Below are 20,299 nucleotides of genomic sequence, written 5' to 3'. Positions count from 1 at the left end.
GCGCTGAGAAATGTATTAGGTATCACGTGACCGTATTAAATCACACTTTAATAATATACGTTAACTGATTATATAAAGTGGTGAATTAAAACAGTAAAACTATTTAGAACCAGTGAATTTAACCAACTAGCGACAACTTCCGGGTCGCCCATTTCGAGAAACGTTTATTAAAGTTTACATTACTTCCTCCTTATTCTATTTCTAGCGAGGAATGAAAGAACCGCCGCCCACTCGTGAGTCAGGCATTTTTATAACATATTACTCCCTGTGATTCGATTCCTCCATATTAACCCGATTCATGCGGAGAACTGTGACATAAATCAACAACTTTTCCTATCATATCAATCCTATAATTTGAGTGGAGCAGCAAATGAGGATACAGCATCTCGAGGAAAGGTCATATGACCCAATACGCATGCGCAGCTCGCTCAGAACTCGTCTGAGTGGAGTAGCTAGCGCGCAAAGAACCTCCACAGGAAGGTCACGTGATCTAGTGCGCATGCGCAGTGTCGCTGGCGGTTACCCGAGTGATTTCAGTTTTCTGTTGCATGTTCAGACCATGGTTCAGACGTTTTCTTCTGATCAGTTTTTCTTCGGTTTATTCTTACTTTCGGTTTCTGTTCGTGATCTGCAGTGGATTCGTCGGGTGAGTTTCTGTTTCTGTTTTCTGATGCAGGAAAGTGAAAGTTTAAACCGGTTTAAAACGGATTCCAAACATTCTCAGTCGACTCTAAAATCAGATTGTCTATTTATCAAACTCAATGATCGTCAAACTAACTAACTAATTAATGTAGTAATGAAGTATTAATATAGCAATAAACAGCATGAGTTTGATTTCCAGCAGAAATTATCCAACAGAAACCTGAAACTCCTGTCAAACAACTCCTGTATAGTACTATTATGTTAGATGGAAATGTGTTTGTTTGTGTGTGTGTGTGTGTGTGTGTGTGTGTGTGTGTTTGTGTGTGTGTGTGTGTTTGTGTGTGTTTGTGTGTGTGTGTGTGTGTGTGTGTGTGTGTGTGTGTGTGTGTGTGTGTGTGTGTGTGTGTGTGTATGTGTGTGTATTACAAACTTTTATGTTAGGTGTGATTTATTGATTTGACCGCACTAATTATGTTTATTTATATATTCTTTTTATATTTATTTTAATAAACTTTTTAATGTAATTAAATAAATGTATTTATTTAGACTGATTTTATTTTTACTACTACCGGTATTATTTTTTTTAAACATTATTTACACTGTGTTTTCGTAGTTAAAAATGTCATGCAACTAGCATACATGCATTCATTGGTCAAAAGGTGCGAGAGCCCTGAATTATAAAATGCATAACTGAATGTTTGTTTTATAATACAGATGTGTGATGTGTTTTTGCAGAGTGTTATGAGTGGAGTGTGTGATGATGGCGTCCCCTGAGTCGAGTGTGTCGTCACTGCTGGCCACATCAGGACGTCTGCGCAGCTCGATCCATCCAGAGCCCGTCGCCACCATCAGATACAAGGACAAACACTACACTTCTGCCTCAGAGGCACTCGACGCGTACATCTGTGACTTCCACAGGAGTCTGCGGGACTCTGGGACGTCAGCCGGGACGCTGGAGCTGCCCAAACCACCCGCAAAACCTCATCCCAGGAACAGAGATGGTGAAGGAGAAGCACTTCATCACATCACAAGCTAATTCATATGTTAATGAATAATTTATATGCAACATAAGCTCAATCATCACAGACAGATGCGACAAAATTGTATTTCATCACAGTGTTATTTTAGGATCATTAATGTACTATTTATTATTTATTAATACTATATTATTATTATTTATTAACATTTTGATGTAGTTTTTTATTTGTACATTTTCCATTTTTATTGCAATTTTAGGATTAAGTTTAGGTTTTAGTCATTTTGTTGTGTGTTTTTGTCTTTTTTTTCTTTTCTTTTTTTTTTGTTTATTTGGTTTTTATTATTATTATTTTTATACATTTTTATAAAAAATTTTGTTGCAGTAATTTTAGTATTAAAAACCTACTTTATTTTAGTAGTTTGGAAAGTCAACATTTCTAATTCATTTAGTTTAAGTTTTATATATATATATATAAATATTCATTTTTATATTTTCCATTTTCATTGCAGTTTTTATTCATCTTTATTTAAATTTTAGTTTTAGTAAATTTTTAACTTTAACTTAAACTCATTTTATTTCAGTTAATTGCCAAGTCAGCATTTCTAATTTGTTAGGTTTAATTATTTATTTATTTTTTATTAGCGAAAGTGTATTTTAATTGTTTTATTACATGCGTAACGTCTTGTGATTTACTTTGATTGACATGTGCAGTACTGAAGACGAGTTTGACGGATGGAGAGCTGAACTTCCTGAACATTCCCGTCCGGAAGAGAGACTCGGACCGGCTCAGTATGACGACCGACGACCTCTTAGCTCTCCCAAACGACGGCTCTCTCCCCGTGACCCGCACCTCCGCCCTCCTCTCCCGGTCAGGATCCAGCTTTCCGTCAGGAATGAGCTTCAGCTCCCGGTCTCAGAAACGCTCCTCACGCCGACCCGCTCCGCCAGCGAGTAGGGAATCTATCCCTGTGGACGATTTACTGATGGGCGGCTTGCGATCACATCGTCAGGCTCCTCCCCCTAATGTCCTGCTAGCCAATCAGACGCATCCACCGGACACGCCCAGATCACCGTGTCTCCCGCGCTGGATGACCAGCCAGAAATCTGAGATGGATTTTTCTGGGATGACCAGCGTTCCTGACCTGAAGTACCCGCTGTGGCTCAGACAGTGTGAGGAACCATCAGACGGGCATCAGAGCGATCGACCTCTCGCTGTTCCTTCATGGGTCAGAGAACTGGAAGAGTCCAGTCGTGACACACAGGCCAGCACTAAAGGACACCCGTATGGTAACTCAAACCACAACTGAAATCAGAAAACAACTGGGAATTCAAATAAAACTAATATTTATTAAAAACAACTTATTGTATTTCAGGTAGTTGCCAAAGCAGCATCTGTCACTCATTTTCATTTAAAATAAGTACAACTAAAATAAAAGTGAATTAAAAAAAACATAAACAATATAGACATAAATGACTAAAACTTTAATTAAATTAAAGTGGATTTAAAAAAAAATATATATAAAATTATTCAAAATATTAATAAAAACTGTAACACTATCTCGATACTAGAATATCAGAACTGGGATATTTCACCTAATTATGCCACGTGCAGTACTCACCTTCATGCAGTGTTATTTTACTATCATTAATATATTAATCATCTGTATTAACTAAAACTATTAAACACATTTCTGTTAATTGAAATAAAACTAAATATTAGTACATTAGAAATTTTGCCTTGGCAATAAACTGAAATAAGTTGAAGTACTAAAATTATTAACTGGGAAAAAAATTAAATAGAAATAAAGTAAATCTAAATGGCAACATTAAAAACCATATAATGAAATTACTAAAAATTAAACTAAAGTAAAATGTAAAAAACTAGCTCAAAATATTAATAAAAAAGAAAATGGTATTTATTAATATTTTTAGTTAGTCTTTATATTTCCATGATGTGTTTTTGTAATTTTTATTAGCTATTTCTATTTTGTTTTTTATTATTTTTATTTCAGTTTAATACAAGTAATTTTAGCACTTACTAAATGAAATGTTGCCTTGGTAACTAGATGAAATGAAATAAGTGTAGGCCTACGTTTTTCAATAATATTTGTTATGATTTTTAGTTTTAGTGAATGATAACATGTCATTCCAGATGAAACCGTGACTGGTCTGTTGTGTTTGTCTCTGTGTAGATGATCAGATTGTGTGTCTGATGTTAAACACTTCTCTTGTGTTTGTCTCTGTGTAGATGATCAGATTGTGTGTCTGATGTTAAACACTTCTCTTGTGTTGGTCTCTGTGTAGATGATCAGATTGTGTGTCTGATGTTAAACACTTCTCTTGTGTTTGTCTCTGTGTAGATGATCAGATTGTGTGTCTGACGTTAAACACTTCTCTTATGTTTGTCTCTGTGTAGATGATCAGATTGTGTGTCTGACGTTAAACACTCCTCTTGTGTTTGTCTCTGTGTAGATGATCAGATTGTGTGTCTGATGTTAAACACTTCTCTTGTGTTTGTCTCTGTGTAGATGATCAGATTGTGTGTCTGATGTTAAACACTTCTCTTGTGTTTGTCTCTGTGTAGATGATCAGATTGTGTCTCTGATGTTAAACACTTCTCTTGTGTTTGTCTCTGTGTAGATGATCAGATTGTGTCTCTGATGTTAAACACTTCTCTTGTATTTGTCTCTGTGTAGATGATCAGATTGTGTCTCTGATGTTAAACACTTCTCTTGTGTTTGTCTCTGTGTAGATGATCAGATTGTGTCTCTGATGTTAAACACTTCTCTTGTATTTGTCTCTGTGTAGATGATCAGATTGTGTCTCTGATGTTAAACACTCCTCTTGTGTTTGTCTCTGTGTAGATGATCAGATTGTGTGTCTGATGTTAAACACTTCTCTTGTGTTTGTCTCTGTGTAGATGATCAGATTGTGTGTCTGATGTTAAACACTTCTCTTGTGTTTGTCTCTGTGTAGATGATCAGATTGTGTCTCTGATGTTAAACACTTCTCCTCTTGTGTTTGTCTCTGTGTAGATGATCAGATTGTGTCTCTGATGTTAAACACTTCTTCTCTTGTGTTTGTCTCTGTGTAGATGATCAGATTGTGTGTCTGATGTTAAACACTTCTCTTGTGTTTGTCTCTGTGAAGATGATCAGATTGTGTGTCTGATGTTAAACACTCCTCTTGTGTTTGTCTCTGTGTAGATGATCAGATTGTGTGTCTGATGTTAAACACTTCTCTTGTGTTTGTCTCTGTGTAGATGATCAGATTGTGTGTCTGATGTTAAACACTCCTCTTGTGTTTGTCTCTGTGTAGATGATCAGATTGTGTGTCTGATGTTAAACACTTCTCTTGTGTTTGTCTCTGTGAAGATGATCAGATTGTGTGTCTGATGTTAAACACTTCTCCTCTTGTGTTTGTCTCTGTGTAGATGATCAGATTGTGTGTCTGATGTTAAACACTTCTCTTGTGTTTGTCTCTGTGTAGATGATCAGATTGTGTGTCTGATGTTAAACACTCCTCTTGTGTTTGTCTCTGTGTAGATGATCAGATTGTGTCTCTGATGTTAAACACTTCTCCTCTTGTGTTTGTCTCTGTGTAGATGATCAGATTGTGTGTCTGATGTTAAACACTCCTCTTGTGTTTGTCTCTGTGTAGATGATCAGATTGTGTCTCTGATGTTAAACACTTCTCTTGTGTTTGTCTCTGTGAAGATGATCAGATTGTGTGTCTGATGTTAAACACTTCTCCTCTTGTGTTTGTCTCTGTGTAGATGATCAGATTGTGTGTCTGATGTTAAACACTTCTCTTGTGTTTGTCTCTGTGTAGATGATCAGATTGTGTGTCTGATGTTAAACACTCCTCTTGTGTTTGTCTCTGTGTAGATGATCAGATTGTGTGTCTGATGTTAAACACTTCTCCTCTTGTGTTTGTCTCTGTGTAGATGATCAGATTGTGTGTCTGATGTTAAACACTCCTCTTGTGTTTGTCTCTGTGTAGATGATCAGATTGTGTCTCTGATGTTAAACACTTCTCTTGTGTTTGTCTCTGTGAAGATGATCAGATTGTGTGTCTGATGTTAAACACTTCTTCTCTTGTGTTTGTCTCTGTGTAGATGATCAGATTGTGTGTCTGATGTTAAACACTTCTCTTGTGTTTGTCTCTGTGTAGATGATCAGATTGTGTGTCTGATGTTAAACACTCCTCTTGTGTTTGTCTCTGTGTAGATGATCAGATTGTGTGTCTGATGTTAAACACTTCTCTTGTGTTTGTCTCTGTGAAGATGATCAGATTGTGTGTCTGATGTTAAACACTTCTCTTGTGTTTGTCTCTGTGAAGATGATCAGATTGTGTCTCTGATGTTAAACACTTCTCTTGTGTTTGTCTCTGTGAAGATGATCAGATTGTGTGTCTGATGTTAAACACTTCTCTTGTGTTTGTCTCTGTGTAGATGATCAGATTGTGTGTCTGATGTTAAACACTTCTCGTGTTTGTCTCTGTGTAGATGATCAGATTGTGTGTCTGATGTTAAACACTTCTCTTGTGTTTGTCTCTGTGAAGATGATCAGATTGTGTGTCTGATGTTAAACACTTCTCTTGTGTTTGTCTCTGTGAAGATGATCAGATTGTGTGTCTGATGTTAAACACTTCTCTTGTGTTTGTCTCTGTGTAGATGATCAGATTGTGTGTCTGATGTTAAACACTTCTCTTGTGTTTGTCTCTGTGAAGATGATCAGATTGTGTGTCTGATGTTAAACACTTCTCTTGTGTTTGTCTCTGTGTAGATTATCAGATTGTGTGTCTGATGTTAAACACTTCTCTTGTGTTTGTCTCTGTGAAGATGATCAGATTGTGTCTGATGTTAAACACTTCTCTTGTGTTTGTCTCTGTGTAGATTATCAGATTGTGTGTCTGATGTTAAACACTTCTCTTGTGTTTGTCTCTGTGTAGATGATCAGATTGTGTGTCTGATGTTAAACACTTCTCTTGTGTTTGTCTCTGTGTAGATGATCAGATTGTGTCTCTGATGTTAAACACTTCTCTTGTGTTTGTCTCTGTGTAGATGATCAGATTGTGTGTCTGATGTTAAACACTCCTCTTGTGTTTGTCTCTGTGTAGATGATCAGATTGTGTGTCTGATGTTAAACACTTCTCTTGTGTTTGTCTGTGTGTAGATGATCAGATTGTGTGTCTGATGTTAAACACTCCTCTTGTGTTTGTCTCTCTGTAGATGATCAGATTGTGTGTCTGATGTTAAACACTTCTCTTGTGTTTGTCTCTGTGAAGATGATCAGATTGTGTCTCTGATGTTAAACACTTCTCTTGTGTTTGTCTCTGTGTAGATGATCAGATTGTGTCTGATGTTAAACACTTCTCTTGTGTTTGTCTCTGTGAAGATGATCAGATTGTGTGTCTGATGTTAAACACTCCTCTTGTGTTTGTCTCTGTGTAGATGATCAGATTGTGTGTCTGATGTTAAACACTTCTCTTGTGTTTGTCTCTGTGTAGATGATCAGATTGTGTGTCTGATGTTAAACACTTCTCTTGTGTTTGTCTCTGTGTAGATGATCAGATTGTGTGTCTGATGTTAAACACTTCTCTTGTGTTTGTCTCTGTGTAGATGATCATATTGTGTGTCTGATGTTAAACACTTCTCTTGTGTTTGTCTCTGTGTAGATGATCAGATTGTGTGTCTGATGTTAAACACTTCTCTTGTGTTTGTCTCTGTGTAGATGATCAGATTGTGTGTCTGATGTTAAACACTTCTCTTGTGTTTGTCTCTGTGTAGATGATCAGATTGTGTGTCTGATGTTAAACACTTCTCTTGTGTTTGTCTCTGTGTAGATGATCAGATTGTGTGTCTGATGTTAAACACTCCTCTTGTGTTTGTCTCTGTGTAGATGATCAGATTGTGTGTCTGATGTTAAACACTTCTCTTGTGTTTGTCTCTGTGTAGATGATCAGATTGTGTCTCTGATGTTAAACACTCCTCTTGTGTTTGTCTCTGTGTAGATTATCAGATTGTGTGTCTGATGTTAAACACTTCTCTTGTGTTTGTCTCTTTGTAGATGATCAGATTGTGTGTCTGATGTTAAACACTTCTCTTGTGTTTGTCTCTGTGTAGATGATCAGATTGTGTGTCTGATGTTAAACACTTCTCCTCTTGTTTGTCTGTGTGTAGATGATCAGATTGTGTGTCTGATGTTAAACACTTCTCTTGTGTTTGTCTCTGTGTAGATGATCAGATTGTGTCTCTGATGTTAAGCGCTCCTCCTCTTGGTCTCTGTGAGCCGCTGAAGGAACACAACACTTCAGGAGAGACGGAGACGCTGGACGCTGATCGATCCTGGGACAATCCACCCGTGGCCTTGTGAGGGATTTCTCACATTTAATCGCATTATTCATTTTATTAGCAAAACACTTTGATCATCTTCAAATGAAAGGGGAAAATTACACCTATCAATCATAGGGTGTGTTCAGTATACTACAACAGTTCTTCAAGAAAATAGTATGAAATATATAGTATATACGGTTTAAACTTATTTTTCATGTAACGTAATGAGGTCATGTGACAACAATAACAAATCACTATTGTTTGAAATGTTTATTATTATTACGTACTGCATTCTGTTTCACATATTTCTTCACACCTACACATCAATTTATATATATATACACAGTACAGGCCAAAAGTTTGGAAACATTACGATTTTTTTAATATTTTTGAAAGAAGTTTCTTCTGCTCATCAAGCCTGCATTTATTTGATCAAAAATACAGAAAAAAATGTAATATTGTGATATATTATTACAATTTAAAATAATTGGTTTTCAATTTATTATACTTTAAATGATCATTTATTTCTGTGATGCAAAGCTGAATTTTCAGGATCATTACTCCAGTCTATCACATGATCCTTTAGAAATCATTCTGATATGATGATTCATTATCAAAGTTGGAAACAGTTCTGCTGCTTAATATTTTTTCATAACCTGTGATACTTTTTTAGGATACTTTGATGAATAAAAAGTAATAAAAAAAAGAAAAGAAAAAAAGAAGCAAATGTTTTAAAAATAGAAATATTTTGTAACAACAATATACACTACTGGTCAGTCATTTGGGGTGAATATTTTTTTTTCTTTTTTTTATATTTTTATAAGAAGATTTATATTATTAGAAAATATTTTTTTATTTTGAATAAATGCAGTTCTTTTTAACCTTTTATTCATCAAATATATTAGGCAGCAGAACTGTGTCCAACACTCATAATAAATCAGAATATTAGAATGATTTCTAAAGGATCATGTGATAGACTGGAGTAATGATCCTGAAAATTCAGCTTTGATCACAGAAATAAATGATAATTTAAAGTATAATAAATTGAAAACCAATTATTTTAAATTGTAATAATATATCACAATACTACATTTTTTTCTGTATTTTTTATCAAATAAATGCAGGCTTGATGAGCAGAAGAAACTTCTTTCAAAAACATTAAAAATAGTAATGTATACAGTATATTTATAATGCCATTTCAAACAGCTATCTTTGATTTTTTTTTAACCCAAAGTAAAAATGTGTTCCTGTAATTCAAAAGCAACACAAATGTTGGTCATTGGTTCAATTCCCAGTGAATGCAAGACTAAAAATAAAGCATCTGCTAAATGCATAAATGTAAAGCATATCCCATGATCTGTAGTAAATCTCCAGTACCAGTGGGTGGCGCTGATGAACCACAACCGCCTGAAGAGCTTCAGAGGAGCAAGGTACAGTATGTGACGGTCATTATGACTGAAACTCAATGCTGTTTAGTGTACATCTGTACTGATAGTGTGTGTTAGTCTGCAGGCTCGTGTTCATCAGGATACAGCAGCAGAAAACACCCTGGTCCAGTGGAGGCGCTCAAACACATGCTGTTCCGCCTACAGGCCGTCCAACACGACATCAGCCAATCACACGCGTCCACTGAAGCCCGAACACTGGAGCCGGTACAGTAAACCAGGACAAGAAACATCACCTCATTTAACTTCTGCTGCTCTTGTTTTGTCATTATTTGTTGTGATGTTTAAAGGTGCAGTCTGTAAGAATGACAGTTATTCTGAAATTATTCCATAATAAATTGTTTTCGTTATGAATTTAAGTGTCATATAAAAGTATAATGTATATACGGCTGCCAAAATAAAAGATCAGTTTATTGTGTTACGAACTGGAATCTGTAGTTGCCTTTATTGGAAATGTATTGGCTGAATGTTTCATTTTGTATTTAGTGAACGAACAAGTTTATAATTCATAAAACAAAATCTCTGAATAGCATCATGTTGTCATGAATTTAAAAAAAAATTCAACAGTTCCCTTTTTACAATGTGGGAAAAATCTAGAATCGCTAATATTGAAGCGTTCAAATGCACGTTCAGAGATGAAACTGCAAGCATTAGAACCTCAAGTTTAATTTCTGATTTATTTTTCCTTCTGTGAAACACAAAAGTAGATGTTATGCAGAATGTTCACGCTACTCTTTACAGCATAAGTGTTTTTTATACCGATGCGCTCAAAAAAAGCGCCATAAAACTATAATTAAAGTATGTCATGCAATAAGTCTTACAATAAATGTCCTCACACAAAGCTGACCTTTGGTGTTGTTGACGACAAAGACAATTGGTTCTCATAAGTCATGTGACCTGCCAATCATGACATGTGAAGATTATATATATATGCAACCATAGAATTTTTTACTCATTTTTACAATTTCTTTTTGTTTTGTGATTGTATTTTTCAGGAGGAAACAGAAGAAACTGCCATGGGAAGCGACGAGTCGTTACAGAGGTCAGGAGAGTCATGTGATCTCAGTGAAGCGGCGTTGCTCTCGTCTGTTGCTGTTCATTGTTGTTCTTTTGTCTGTTTTCTCAGAGCTCTTCATCACCTGGACAGACTGAAAACACTCGTGGACGACATGAACGAGAGGAAGGCCAGAGCAGAGGATGATGGGACAGATTGTAAACACACTCCTGCAGCGAATATCAAGAAGCAGTTCTGAATCAGAAATCAAAGACTGTTATTGTGCTACACACACACACACAGACACTTCATGGATCATATTTGCTTAAATGTGTGATTTCTGCTTCCCAGTGTCTAAAAACTCATGAAAGATAAAAAGTGTAAATAAACTATCAAGCAAAGCTGTTTCAAAGGCAACATGCTTTTACTGGCAATTGGACCTGATCATTGTTTGTCTAAAGTGTGTTCACATGCACAATCATTTAGTCTCTTATATTCATAAAAATACCCCAAATACTTTAATCTACCTGGAAGTCTCAGACTATTATAATCCAAACCACACCACAGAACATCACTTTTACCCCAATTTACTTTGGCAGATCGAGCTTTCCCATAACTCTCTAAAATAACTTGTATTGTGACCATAACTGATTTTCAAACTATACATTTTTCTTTCTTGTACACTGTTAATGTTCCAAGTAAAAAAAGAAGCATGTCGGTCCACATCTTTCATGGATAAACCCCTGCTCCTCACAAGAGCACCTTAGACTTTCATTTAGAAAAGGACTCAACTTTAATATCCTGTCAGTCCACTCTTGTAAATCAGCAGAAAGATCACATCACGTTCTCTTCAATGACTAGAACTTCTTTCTTGGGTCACTTCAAAGTCTGTTTTAAACAAAGTTGAATAAGATGTATATTGTTGACAAAAATCCCTTAAATGTGCTTTACCAATTTCCCATTTCCCAAATAAGAACGGTTATTTCTTCTAGATATCACTATGCAGTCAAGCATAATAAACTTGTGATCAGTCAAATATCACATGTCTGTCCAACCGTGCGGCTGAAATTCTCCTCTCCTTCATTCACCTTTACCCAAGTTTATTGTTTTACCAAGGGATTATTTTCTCTCCAAATACAGTGCTATGCATAAGTTTAGACACCCATGCTAAAGTTGACTAAAAAGAGGAATAAAAAATCATCTTTTGGAAATTGAACTTAATGCCTTAATTAAAAAAAATAGGAAAAATCCAACCTTTAAGGACACCAAATTTTTTTTGTGAATGAATAATGTATCGTAAATAAATAAATGTTCTTCCTTAAAATACAGGGTGCATAAGTCTGGTCACCCCTATGTTAAATTCCCATAGAGGCAGGCAGATTTTTATTTTTAAAGGCCAGTTACTTCATGGATCCGGGATACTATGCATCCTGATAAAGTTCCCTTGGCCTTTTGAATTAAAACAGCTCCACATCATCACATAGCCTTCACCACACCTAGAGATTGGCATGGAGTACTTTCCATAAGATCATCTCTCAATGCAAATCAAACCAGCTATTAGGCTAACTGAAATAAAACCATGCCAAAAACCATGTGTGTGTGTGTGTGTGTGTGTGTGTGTGTGTGTGTGTAGGGTATAACTGCTGTGTGTGTGTGTGTGTGTGTAGGGTATAACTGCTGTGTGTGTGTGTGTGTGTGTGTGTGTGTGTGTGTGTGTAGGGTATAACTGCTGTGATGTTTGTAACTGTAAGCGGGGTTACGGCCGTGACTTTACGGTGTAATTTTAACGATGTGCATTAGAAAACATTAAGAGATAAAATTTCAAATTGGAGCCTGTAGTCCGTCAATTCTTGCACCCAACAACACAACAAGATGACATTTAATAATAATAATAATAATTTAAGCTCATCAAGCTCATTGATGTCGGCTCGAAATTGGTCTATATATTCACCGATTTGAACGTCCCTTATTCTGACTTGTCTCTCAAACGCTTAGAGACAAATTTATATTATAAAGCTCATTTTGAGGAAAATTGGGTTGGAGCTCATTGTCTATGTTGTGTTTTAACAACGTTTATCTCACGAATATTGATCCGGGAAATTTGAATCTGTGAATATATTGCCAACTTTACTTAGTTAAGTACTGACCGCATTTCTTTATATTTGAGTCCAAGTTCAAACACTATGAAACGCTCCACTTTTAACGTGCAGAGCTCTGAAACTCTCAAAACAGGTTTTGCGTGAAAACACAAATATCTTTGTGAGGGAACGCAAAGTTTCTCGGGGGAACACAAAATATTTTACATTTTTTTATTTCACCCACCACCATGACCCTACTAACTAATCACTATGGTTAATATGCTTTTCTTCCTGTCTGCTTTCTATTATCATCTCTCTTCTTTTTCTGGATGTATATGAGGGATAGGAGGAAGACAGAAACGATCGTGTGTGTGTGTGCTCAAGGACACAAAAGACTGGTTCTACTTCTAAAACCTTAAAAGGAAATCAGCCATCTTGGTTGAGTTTACTGGAGTTCAAGGACATGAAAAGTTGAAGATTAGAGCCTAACTTCAGTTGGAAACAACAGGAGTATAAAAAAACTGATGAGTTGATTGCCCCTTTGGATACTGATACGTCATTAAACCCCGACGCCTAGTAGCCGAGAGCTGAGGAAACTAAACCCCAAGTGAAAGACAACAAGCCTAGAGTTGACAACTCCTTTGACCCAAAGCGTGATTATCTGCTGTATATATATATACCTCTTAACTCGTTGATTGGGTTGATTAACTGAATGTGCTCCACTCGTGTTTAATTAGGTTTGATTATCTGAACGTGCTCCCAAACTTTGTTAATAAAACATAATTTCTTAATATGCCAAATATGGTAGGGGTTGATCTTTGAGTACTATGATTGGATGGAATGGACATCCTTAATCTTGTGTATAAATATGAGGCTTCTTCCTAAACAGACTTGAGAATGTGATGGTATTATACTGTCTCTGCAGATCATCTATCGAAAATTAATTTAACTATCAGTATTCTGGCCAGTGCTGTAGCAATGCACCACTTCTTTTCCATGATGTTTTCACTGCTAGCCATTATTGGGCATGTGAGCGTTACGTCTGCAGAAAGCCGCTCTGAGCGGAGCATCGACCGATCTTCCAGATCTGAGCTGAAAGTGTCAAATGGAATGAATTGGGGATTGTGGGGGAATCAGAGCATGTGTCCAAATGGAACGTACGCCGCAGGGTTTAGTCTAAAGGTAAGTTGGGCATTGACTCTATTTTGCTGATATAGGAATGGAAGAGCGCTTCAAAGGTTCAAAACTGTGGAGTTGCTGTTTATCATCTAATTCCTGGTTTCTCCAGGGAACTGCACTTGCTTAAGATCTTAGTGTCTGTAATACTAAAGAGCATGAAGATAAATGTTACTATGGGTTGGGTTAGAGTTAACTCTTTCAAATGGAAGATTATCTTGATGTTGTTTTAAGGTGGAAAGACCAGGTGGTGATGATACTGCACTCAATGGGATTCGTCTTCACTGTGTCGATCAGCCTCGGTCCAAAACGTCGATCCAAAGTTCGGCCGTAGGAGAGTAATGGACTCAAATTAACAATTCTTGCCTTAAGTGTTTAATCTAGATAAATAAATTGATGATTTTATTGAAGATAATAATTGATTTGATCAGGCAACCTCTGTGTTTTCTTCAGCTGGGGTAAGTGGGGACTTACCCAATGGTGTAAGACTTCTGGATACTTGACCGCTTTCATGCTGAGAGTTGAATCTTCCCAAGGAGCTGGAGATGATACGGCCGCAAACAACATCAAGTGTGTGTGGTGCTATAAGTTGTAACATCTCTTACCCAGTGTATACCTCTTACACCATTTCTTACCCATCCTGGGTTTATTTAGCTATTTAAGGACTCAGTTTTCCCCCATCAATAGTTTAGTTAATATCACACTCGCAGTCGTGCTGCTGTTCAAGATTGCAGTGATTAGGCTGTCAGCTGCAGGTGATCATGTGACTGACATTCAATCCAACAGCACAAGTGCATATTTTAACATATATTGTCACATGTGTTTAAAATTTTTTTTTAAAAAAATTAGGTTCAAATGCAGTGGAGGTGCTGTGCTGGAGGGTGGCAGCACAACCTGGGGCGACTGGGGTGAATGGAGTCCAACGTGTGAAGGAAGAGGAATCTGCGGCATACAGACCCGGATAGAAGAGCCACAGGGACTTGGAGACGACACCGCTCTCAATGACGTGCGCATGTTCTGCTGTGATTAAGGTGATGTGATCACAATCAAACTCAGATCTTACTAATACTGACTACAGATCAACTAAATCTGTTTTCTTTCAGGTGTAGGAGGATGACCACAAGAGTCAGATCAAATGGATGGTAATTCTTGATCATCATTCTATGATAAACTGACATGAACCATGTCATACAACAGCTTTTTAAAGGGATAATGCACAGTCATTATCAAAATAAAGCTTAACCGGATGATCGGGACATTTACATCCTGCCTGTTATTGGAGTTGAAATCATTTTATTCTTTCTTGCAGGTTATTGATTCTTCTGAAGACTCCTGAACTTCTGCTGAAACGGTTGTCAAATATCAGCAATAAAGATTTTCTAAACCGAACCTTGAAGGTTCACATTCTTTTGCACAATACTTTACATCAGATCGTTCACTACATTAGTGCATGTGGCAGATGGTCTAAAGTGACTTACATCAGATCGTTCATTACATTAGTGCATGGTGCAGATGGTCTAAAGTGACTTGTATTGCGTTCAAAGTTATCTGGGAATAACCAACATACTCTACAGGAACACTACATTTAAAGTGTAATATTGTCAATCCTGTTACCCTAAATTCTGAAAACAAAGATTCTAATTATTAGACAAACTTCCCCTCGTAATAATCCAGAATACTGTCTAACACTTGATGGCTACTCGAAGTCTTCGTCGTCGGTGAGGAACCTGGGTGTGCTCTTTGATACCAATCTTTCATTTGAAAGTCACGTGTCTATCTGTAAAACTGAATTTTTTCCATCTTAAAAATATATCTAAATTACGTCATATGCTCTCATTGACAAATGTGGAACAATTAGTTCATGACCTCAAGGCTAGATTATTGTAATGCTCTACTGGGTGGTTGCCCTGCACGCTTAATAAAAAAACTATAGCTAGTTCAAAACGCAGCAGCTCGAGTTCTTACCAGAACCAGGAAGTATGACCATATTAGCCCGGTTCTGTCAACACTGCACTGGCTCCCTATTAAGCATTGTATAAATTGTAAAATATTGCTGATTACTTACAAAGCACTAAATGGTTCAGCTCCACAGTACTTGAGCGAGCTCTTAACGCATTATAGTCCATGTCTATTGCGATCTCAAAATTCGGGCCAGTTGATAATACCTAGAATATCAAAATCGACTGCTGGCGGTAGATCCTTTTCCCATTTAGCACCAAAACTTTCGAATAATCTTCCTAACATTGTCTGGGAAGCAGACACACTCTGTCAGTTCAAAGCTAGACTAAAAACACATCTCTTTGACCAAGCATACACTTAACTGTATGCCATACAACCGACTGCAAGCCTGTGTACGGATCTAATTCCATCGTCAAGTTTGCGGACGACACTACGGTGATTGGTCTCATCAGCAACAACGATGAGACTGCCTATAGGGAGGAGATCAAGCACCTGGCCACATGGTGCACTGAAAATAACCAGCTCCTCAACACCACCAAAATGAAGGAGCTCATCGTGGACTTCAGGAAAGTGTCAAGAGGCACACACGACACCATCCACATCAATGGAATGGCTGTTGAGCGTGTCTCCAGTTTCAAGTTCCTGGGGACCCACATCTCGGCGGACATGACCTGGACAACCAACACCTCCAGCCTGGTCAAGAAGGCTCACCACAGCGCCTTTTCTTCCTGAGGACACTGAGGAAGAATCAGCTTTCCTCCACTATCCTGGTGAACTTCTATCGCTGTGCAATAGAAAGCATCCTGACCAACTGTGCTACAGTGTGGTATGGGAGCTGTTCTGTTGCAGAGCGCAAGGCACTGCAGCGGGTGGTGAAAACCGCCCAGCGCATCACTGGGACTCCACTACCTGCCATCGAGCACATCCAGAGGAAACGCTGTCTGCATCGAGCTCGCAGCATCCTTAAAGTCCCACTCCGATAATATTTTGAGCTATTTTTAAACATTCTCAGTGGTCTTTAAATGACGATTATGCCGTTTTTAGCCAAAATCACAAAACCTGTGCCGTTTTCTGGGACTTCGCTTCAGACGAGCGGCAGTAGCTCATTAGCAATTCGCCTCTGCGTTGCGGGCGGAGCCGTTGGCTGAAGCGAGATACATAGGCAGCAACAGCCTCTTTCTGTCTTTCTTTCTTTCTGTCAACACAGAAAACATTTCATCACTGGATAGTTTTTTTCGTTTAATTAAAGTGTTGTTTTATGTCAGCTGAATGTCCGGAACGCTTTTCAGAGAAGATAAGGCAACTTATTTAGCACAATTCACACCCAGCGGCAATTCAGAAAAAGAAAAAAAAAATCTCAGAATGCTCCACATGAAACTTTGGTCTTCCGACCTTTTACCGCCGTGTCGATTTATTTTGATTAATATGTGCGAGGGAGAGAGAGCAAGACAGCGCTTAGTTTGGAGACGGTGAGGTCTTGTTTACATTTTCGCCTGGCTCCGAAGACAGAGAATGCGCGCGCGCGCGTCCGGGTCTCTCTCTCTGCTCGTTCTTTCAGTTAAATAAGCGCAGCAGTTCATCTACATTACTCACCGATCAAATAAGACTGGCGGGACAAAAATTCAATTTGGCGGGCGCTAAAACAAGTTCAATGCAGGAAAATTCATGCGTGAATTTAACTGAGTAGTACATGACCATGCACTCGCACAAATGCGACCACATAAAATTTTAACTCGCACATTCTCAAAAAATGGTCGCAGTCTGGAACCCTGGAACGTAATCCATTCATCTCTCACAGCAACATGTTTTGGTAAAGCATGAAAGCTAATACCAATATCTCTCCTCTTAGCATTGCAACCCGCTACCGCACATACTGTAGGTATTGATCCGCCATCGTCTTCTCTACTCCGCAGAACCTGAGCGGGCGGGGCGGAGGGGAATATGAGCTTGTGGCCCCGCCCAGTGGAGTTACTACGTCACAACTCCAGTCTATTTTAGCCGGCATTTTAGCGTCTGCTACTTATTCACAGCCATTTGAATGCAGAAATACTCAGAAATACAACTTTGAATTTATTTTTCTCAAGATATGTCCTCTAACATCAGAAAAATACCACAAGAACATGTTAACACCTAGAAAAACATGATTTTCATCGGAGTGGGTCTTTAAGGACTCCTCTCACCCAGCCCACAGACTGTTTTCTCTCCTGCCCTCCGGCAGGCGTTTCAGGTGCCTCCGGACCAGGACCAGCAGACTAAAGAACAGTTTTTTTCCCCAGAGCTGTATCTTTATTAAACTCTAACCCTCATTGATCCCACTCCCCTCATATACTGATTGACTCTCCTCTCCCTCCTCACACCTGCCTCCATTTTGTTATTTGGAATACTATAATGTTCATTTGCACTGCTGACTGTTATTATAGTAACAACTGTTTACATATGCATCTGCACTACTTACCTACTTACCTTGACTGGAATATGCTCAATTTGCACTGCCGACTGTTATTTACAGTACCAATTGTTTACATATACATTTGCAATACCGTACTTTAACTGTAATATGCAATTACTTTCCACTGCACTTTTACTCGGATAGCTTCTGTCCAAACTTTATTTGCACTACTTTAATTCCATTGTTATACTGCTCATCTTAGCCTAACTTATTACATATATCTATCTGTAAAACTCTGTTTATAGTAATAGCCATCTATATATTATGCTCACATTCTGTTTATAGTAACAGCCATCTGTATATATATTCATAGTACATATTCACCTGTATACTCTGTTTATAGTAATAACCATCTGTATATTATGTTCACTGTACATATCTATCTGTAAAAATTCTGTTTATAGTAATAGCCATCTGTATATTATATTCAGTACATATCTAGCTGTAAATTCTGTTCACAGTAATAGTTATCTGTATATTATATTATCTGTATATTATATTCATAGGACAAATCTATCTGTAAAATTCTGTTTATATTAGTATTTAACTCTATATTTATTCAGTACATATACATGTCCTGCACTTATGGAACCACTGTATATCCTGCACTTGCTGCTATTGCACTTCTATTTAGACCTAAACTGCATTTCGTTGCCTTAATTGTACCTGTACTTGTGTAATGACAATAAAGTTGAATCTAATCTAATCTAATCTAAAACTCATTATAGACTTACATTATTCAATGTTAGGCTGCAAAGTTTAGATCAGCCGGAACCGGGAACACTTCCCATAATTCCTGATCTACTTGGTACATCATTAGAAGAATGACATCGACGCTAATATTAGTCTCTCTGTTTATCCCGAGGTTCACCGCAGTGTGCCGGATCCAAGCCGTATCCAGATCTGAGGAAGGACCAGCGCCTGTACGTGACGACAACGCAGTCCTGAAGTGTCAACTAGTCTCTCCCCTGTGAAGGCCTCCTTCTCTTCCCTTCAGCTCTGTACAGATAAAATGTTGTTGGGATAACTCCAGTTCGTGTGGCTACGCCATAGCGATACAAATTTTGTATAATAAATCTTAAGCCTGACAAGTAGTTTGTGAGGGTTGGTTTTCTAGGGAAGGACTACATGCCTGCGCACATATATTCTAACACACATACCTATAGACTGAACTCTTAATATGCAGGTGCACGCCATTGGCGTTCTCACAGGTTCGTGTTTTTAAAGTTTGCGTAGAGAGAACTTAAGGATTTTCGGGTAAAACAGTGTCGTGTTAGCAGCCCCCAAGTTAATAACTAAATTGTTGCAAGGGAAATTAACTTTAGCTGGAAAATAACTTTATTCTAGAGCTGCTATAAACCCCAAACAATCTCTGTTACTTTAATTTCCTATTATCTCTGTAAAGCTGCTTTGAAACAGTCTACATTGTTAAAAGCGCTATATAAATGAAGATGACTTGACTTGAGGCCTATATATATATATATATATATATATATTGGCTAGTGTATATTTTTTTATCATGTACATAAATGGACCATGGTGAACATACAGGTTTTCAACGCTGTTTGAATATAAAACCCAGTTGAATATAAAAAAAGTCCAGTGCAAACGTTACTCCCACTCGTTATCGGCAGAGATGGGCAGTATTTTAATTACATGTATCTGAAATACATATTTAATTACTTTTGAGTATTTTGTCATTTGTATTTTCCTTAAAAATAAATGAATGGTAAATGGACTGCATTTATATAGCGCTTTCACAGACCTATAACCACAAAAGCACTTTACATATAGCCTCACATTAATCCATTCACTCACTCATTCATACACCGACGGCAGTGTCAGCCATGCAAGGCGCCATCCAGCTTGTCGGGAGCAGCTGGGGTTAGGTGTCTTGCTCATGGACACTTGGTCAGGTGGAACCGGAGATTGAACCACCAACCTTTCGGTTTGTAGACAACCTACATGAACCACTGAGCCACTGCCGCCCCATAAATGTAATTTGTAATGAAATACTTTGAGAGACTGTAATTTGTATTTAAAATACTTAAAATATATAATTTTAGTTTACATATATTATCTTTCATCACCAAGCTTAAAGGGATAGTTCACCAAAAAATGAAAATAACCCAATGATTTACTCACCCTTAAGCCATCCTAGGTGTATATGACTTTCTTTTTTCAAACGAATATAATCAGAGTTATATAAAAAATGTCCTGGCTCTTCCAAGCTTTATAAT

At 37.5% G+C, this 20,299-nt stretch overlaps 2 protein-coding genes across 5 annotated transcripts; both read left to right on the top strand.

Annotated features, from left to right (window-relative positions):
- The first annotated feature begins 63 nt into the window (after positions 1-63).
- LOC309476875 (lung adenoma susceptibility protein 2-like) lies at positions 64-10,814 on the top strand. Its single transcript, XM_082140015.1, has 8 exons — positions 64-646; positions 1,378-1,643; positions 2,333-2,908; positions 7,862-7,994; positions 9,322-9,388; positions 9,464-9,610; positions 10,399-10,445; positions 10,530-10,814. Exons 2-8 carry the CDS (start codon positions 1,400-1,402, stop codon positions 10,654-10,656), a joined length of 1,341 nt encoding a protein of 446 aa, XP_081996141.1. The 5' UTR covers positions 64-646; positions 1,378-1,399; the 3' UTR covers positions 10,657-10,814.
- A 2,609-nt stretch (positions 10,815-13,423) lies between these two features.
- Positions 13,424-15,040, top strand: LOC309478087 (vitelline membrane outer layer protein 1-like). 4 transcript variants are annotated; one of them, XM_082141537.1, is made up of 6 exons: positions 13,424-13,657; positions 13,886-13,989; positions 14,105-14,221; positions 14,501-14,682; positions 14,761-14,793; positions 14,961-15,040. In XM_082141537.1, the coding sequence occupies exons 1-4, from the start codon at positions 13,454-13,456 to the stop codon at positions 14,679-14,681; spliced, it is 606 nt and encodes a 201-aa protein (XP_081997663.1). In that variant the 5' UTR covers positions 13,424-13,453; the 3' UTR covers position 14,682; positions 14,761-14,793; positions 14,961-15,040. The 4 variants fall into 4 exon arrangements, with proteins under 4 accessions (XP_081997663.1, XP_081997661.1, XP_081997664.1 ...); XM_082141535.1 differs by having other exon boundaries at positions 14,755-14,793; XM_082141538.1 differs by lacking the exon at positions 14,761-14,793 and having other exon boundaries at positions 14,961-15,027.
- Positions 15,041-20,299: the final 5,259 nt, after the last annotated feature.

This window comes from Leuciscus leuciscus, assembly GCF_965113295.1.
Source record: "Leuciscus leuciscus genome assembly, chromosome: 16".
NCBI lineage: Eukaryota > Metazoa > Chordata > Actinopteri > Cypriniformes > Leuciscidae > Leuciscus > Leuciscus leuciscus.
The sequence above is the reverse complement of the archived record's forward strand: the minus strand, read 5'-3'. Positions and strand labels throughout refer to the sequence as shown.

What these genes read in the sequence shown, in the direction of transcription:
- LOC309476875 (XM_082140015.1), top strand. Translation starts at nt 1,400, where the DNA reads ATGATGGCGTCCCCTGAGTCGAGTGTGTCGTCACTGCTGGCCACATCA. An exon ending in CACTAAAGGACACCCGTATG is followed by an intron (nt 2,909 to 7,861) that starts GTAACTCAAACC and finishes GTCTCTGTGTAG; the next exon opens with ATGATCAGATTGTGTCTCTG. An exon ending in GACAATCCACCCGTGGCCTT is followed by an intron (nt 7,995 to 9,321) that starts GTGAGGGATTTC and finishes CATGATCTGTAG; the next exon opens with TAAATCTCCAGTACCAGTGG.
- LOC309478087 (XM_082141537.1), top strand. Translation starts at nt 13,454, where the DNA reads ATGCACCACTTCTTTTCCATGATGTTTTCACTGCTAGCCATTATTGGG. An exon ending in CCGCAGGGTTTAGTCTAAAG is followed by an intron (nt 13,658 to 13,885) that starts GTAAGTTGGGCA and finishes TGTTGTTTTAAG; the next exon opens with GTGGAAAGACCAGGTGGTGA. An exon ending in CAAAGTTCGGCCGTAGGAGA is followed by an intron (nt 13,990 to 14,104) that starts GTAATGGACTCA and finishes TGTTTTCTTCAG; the next exon opens with CTGGGGTAAGTGGGGACTTA.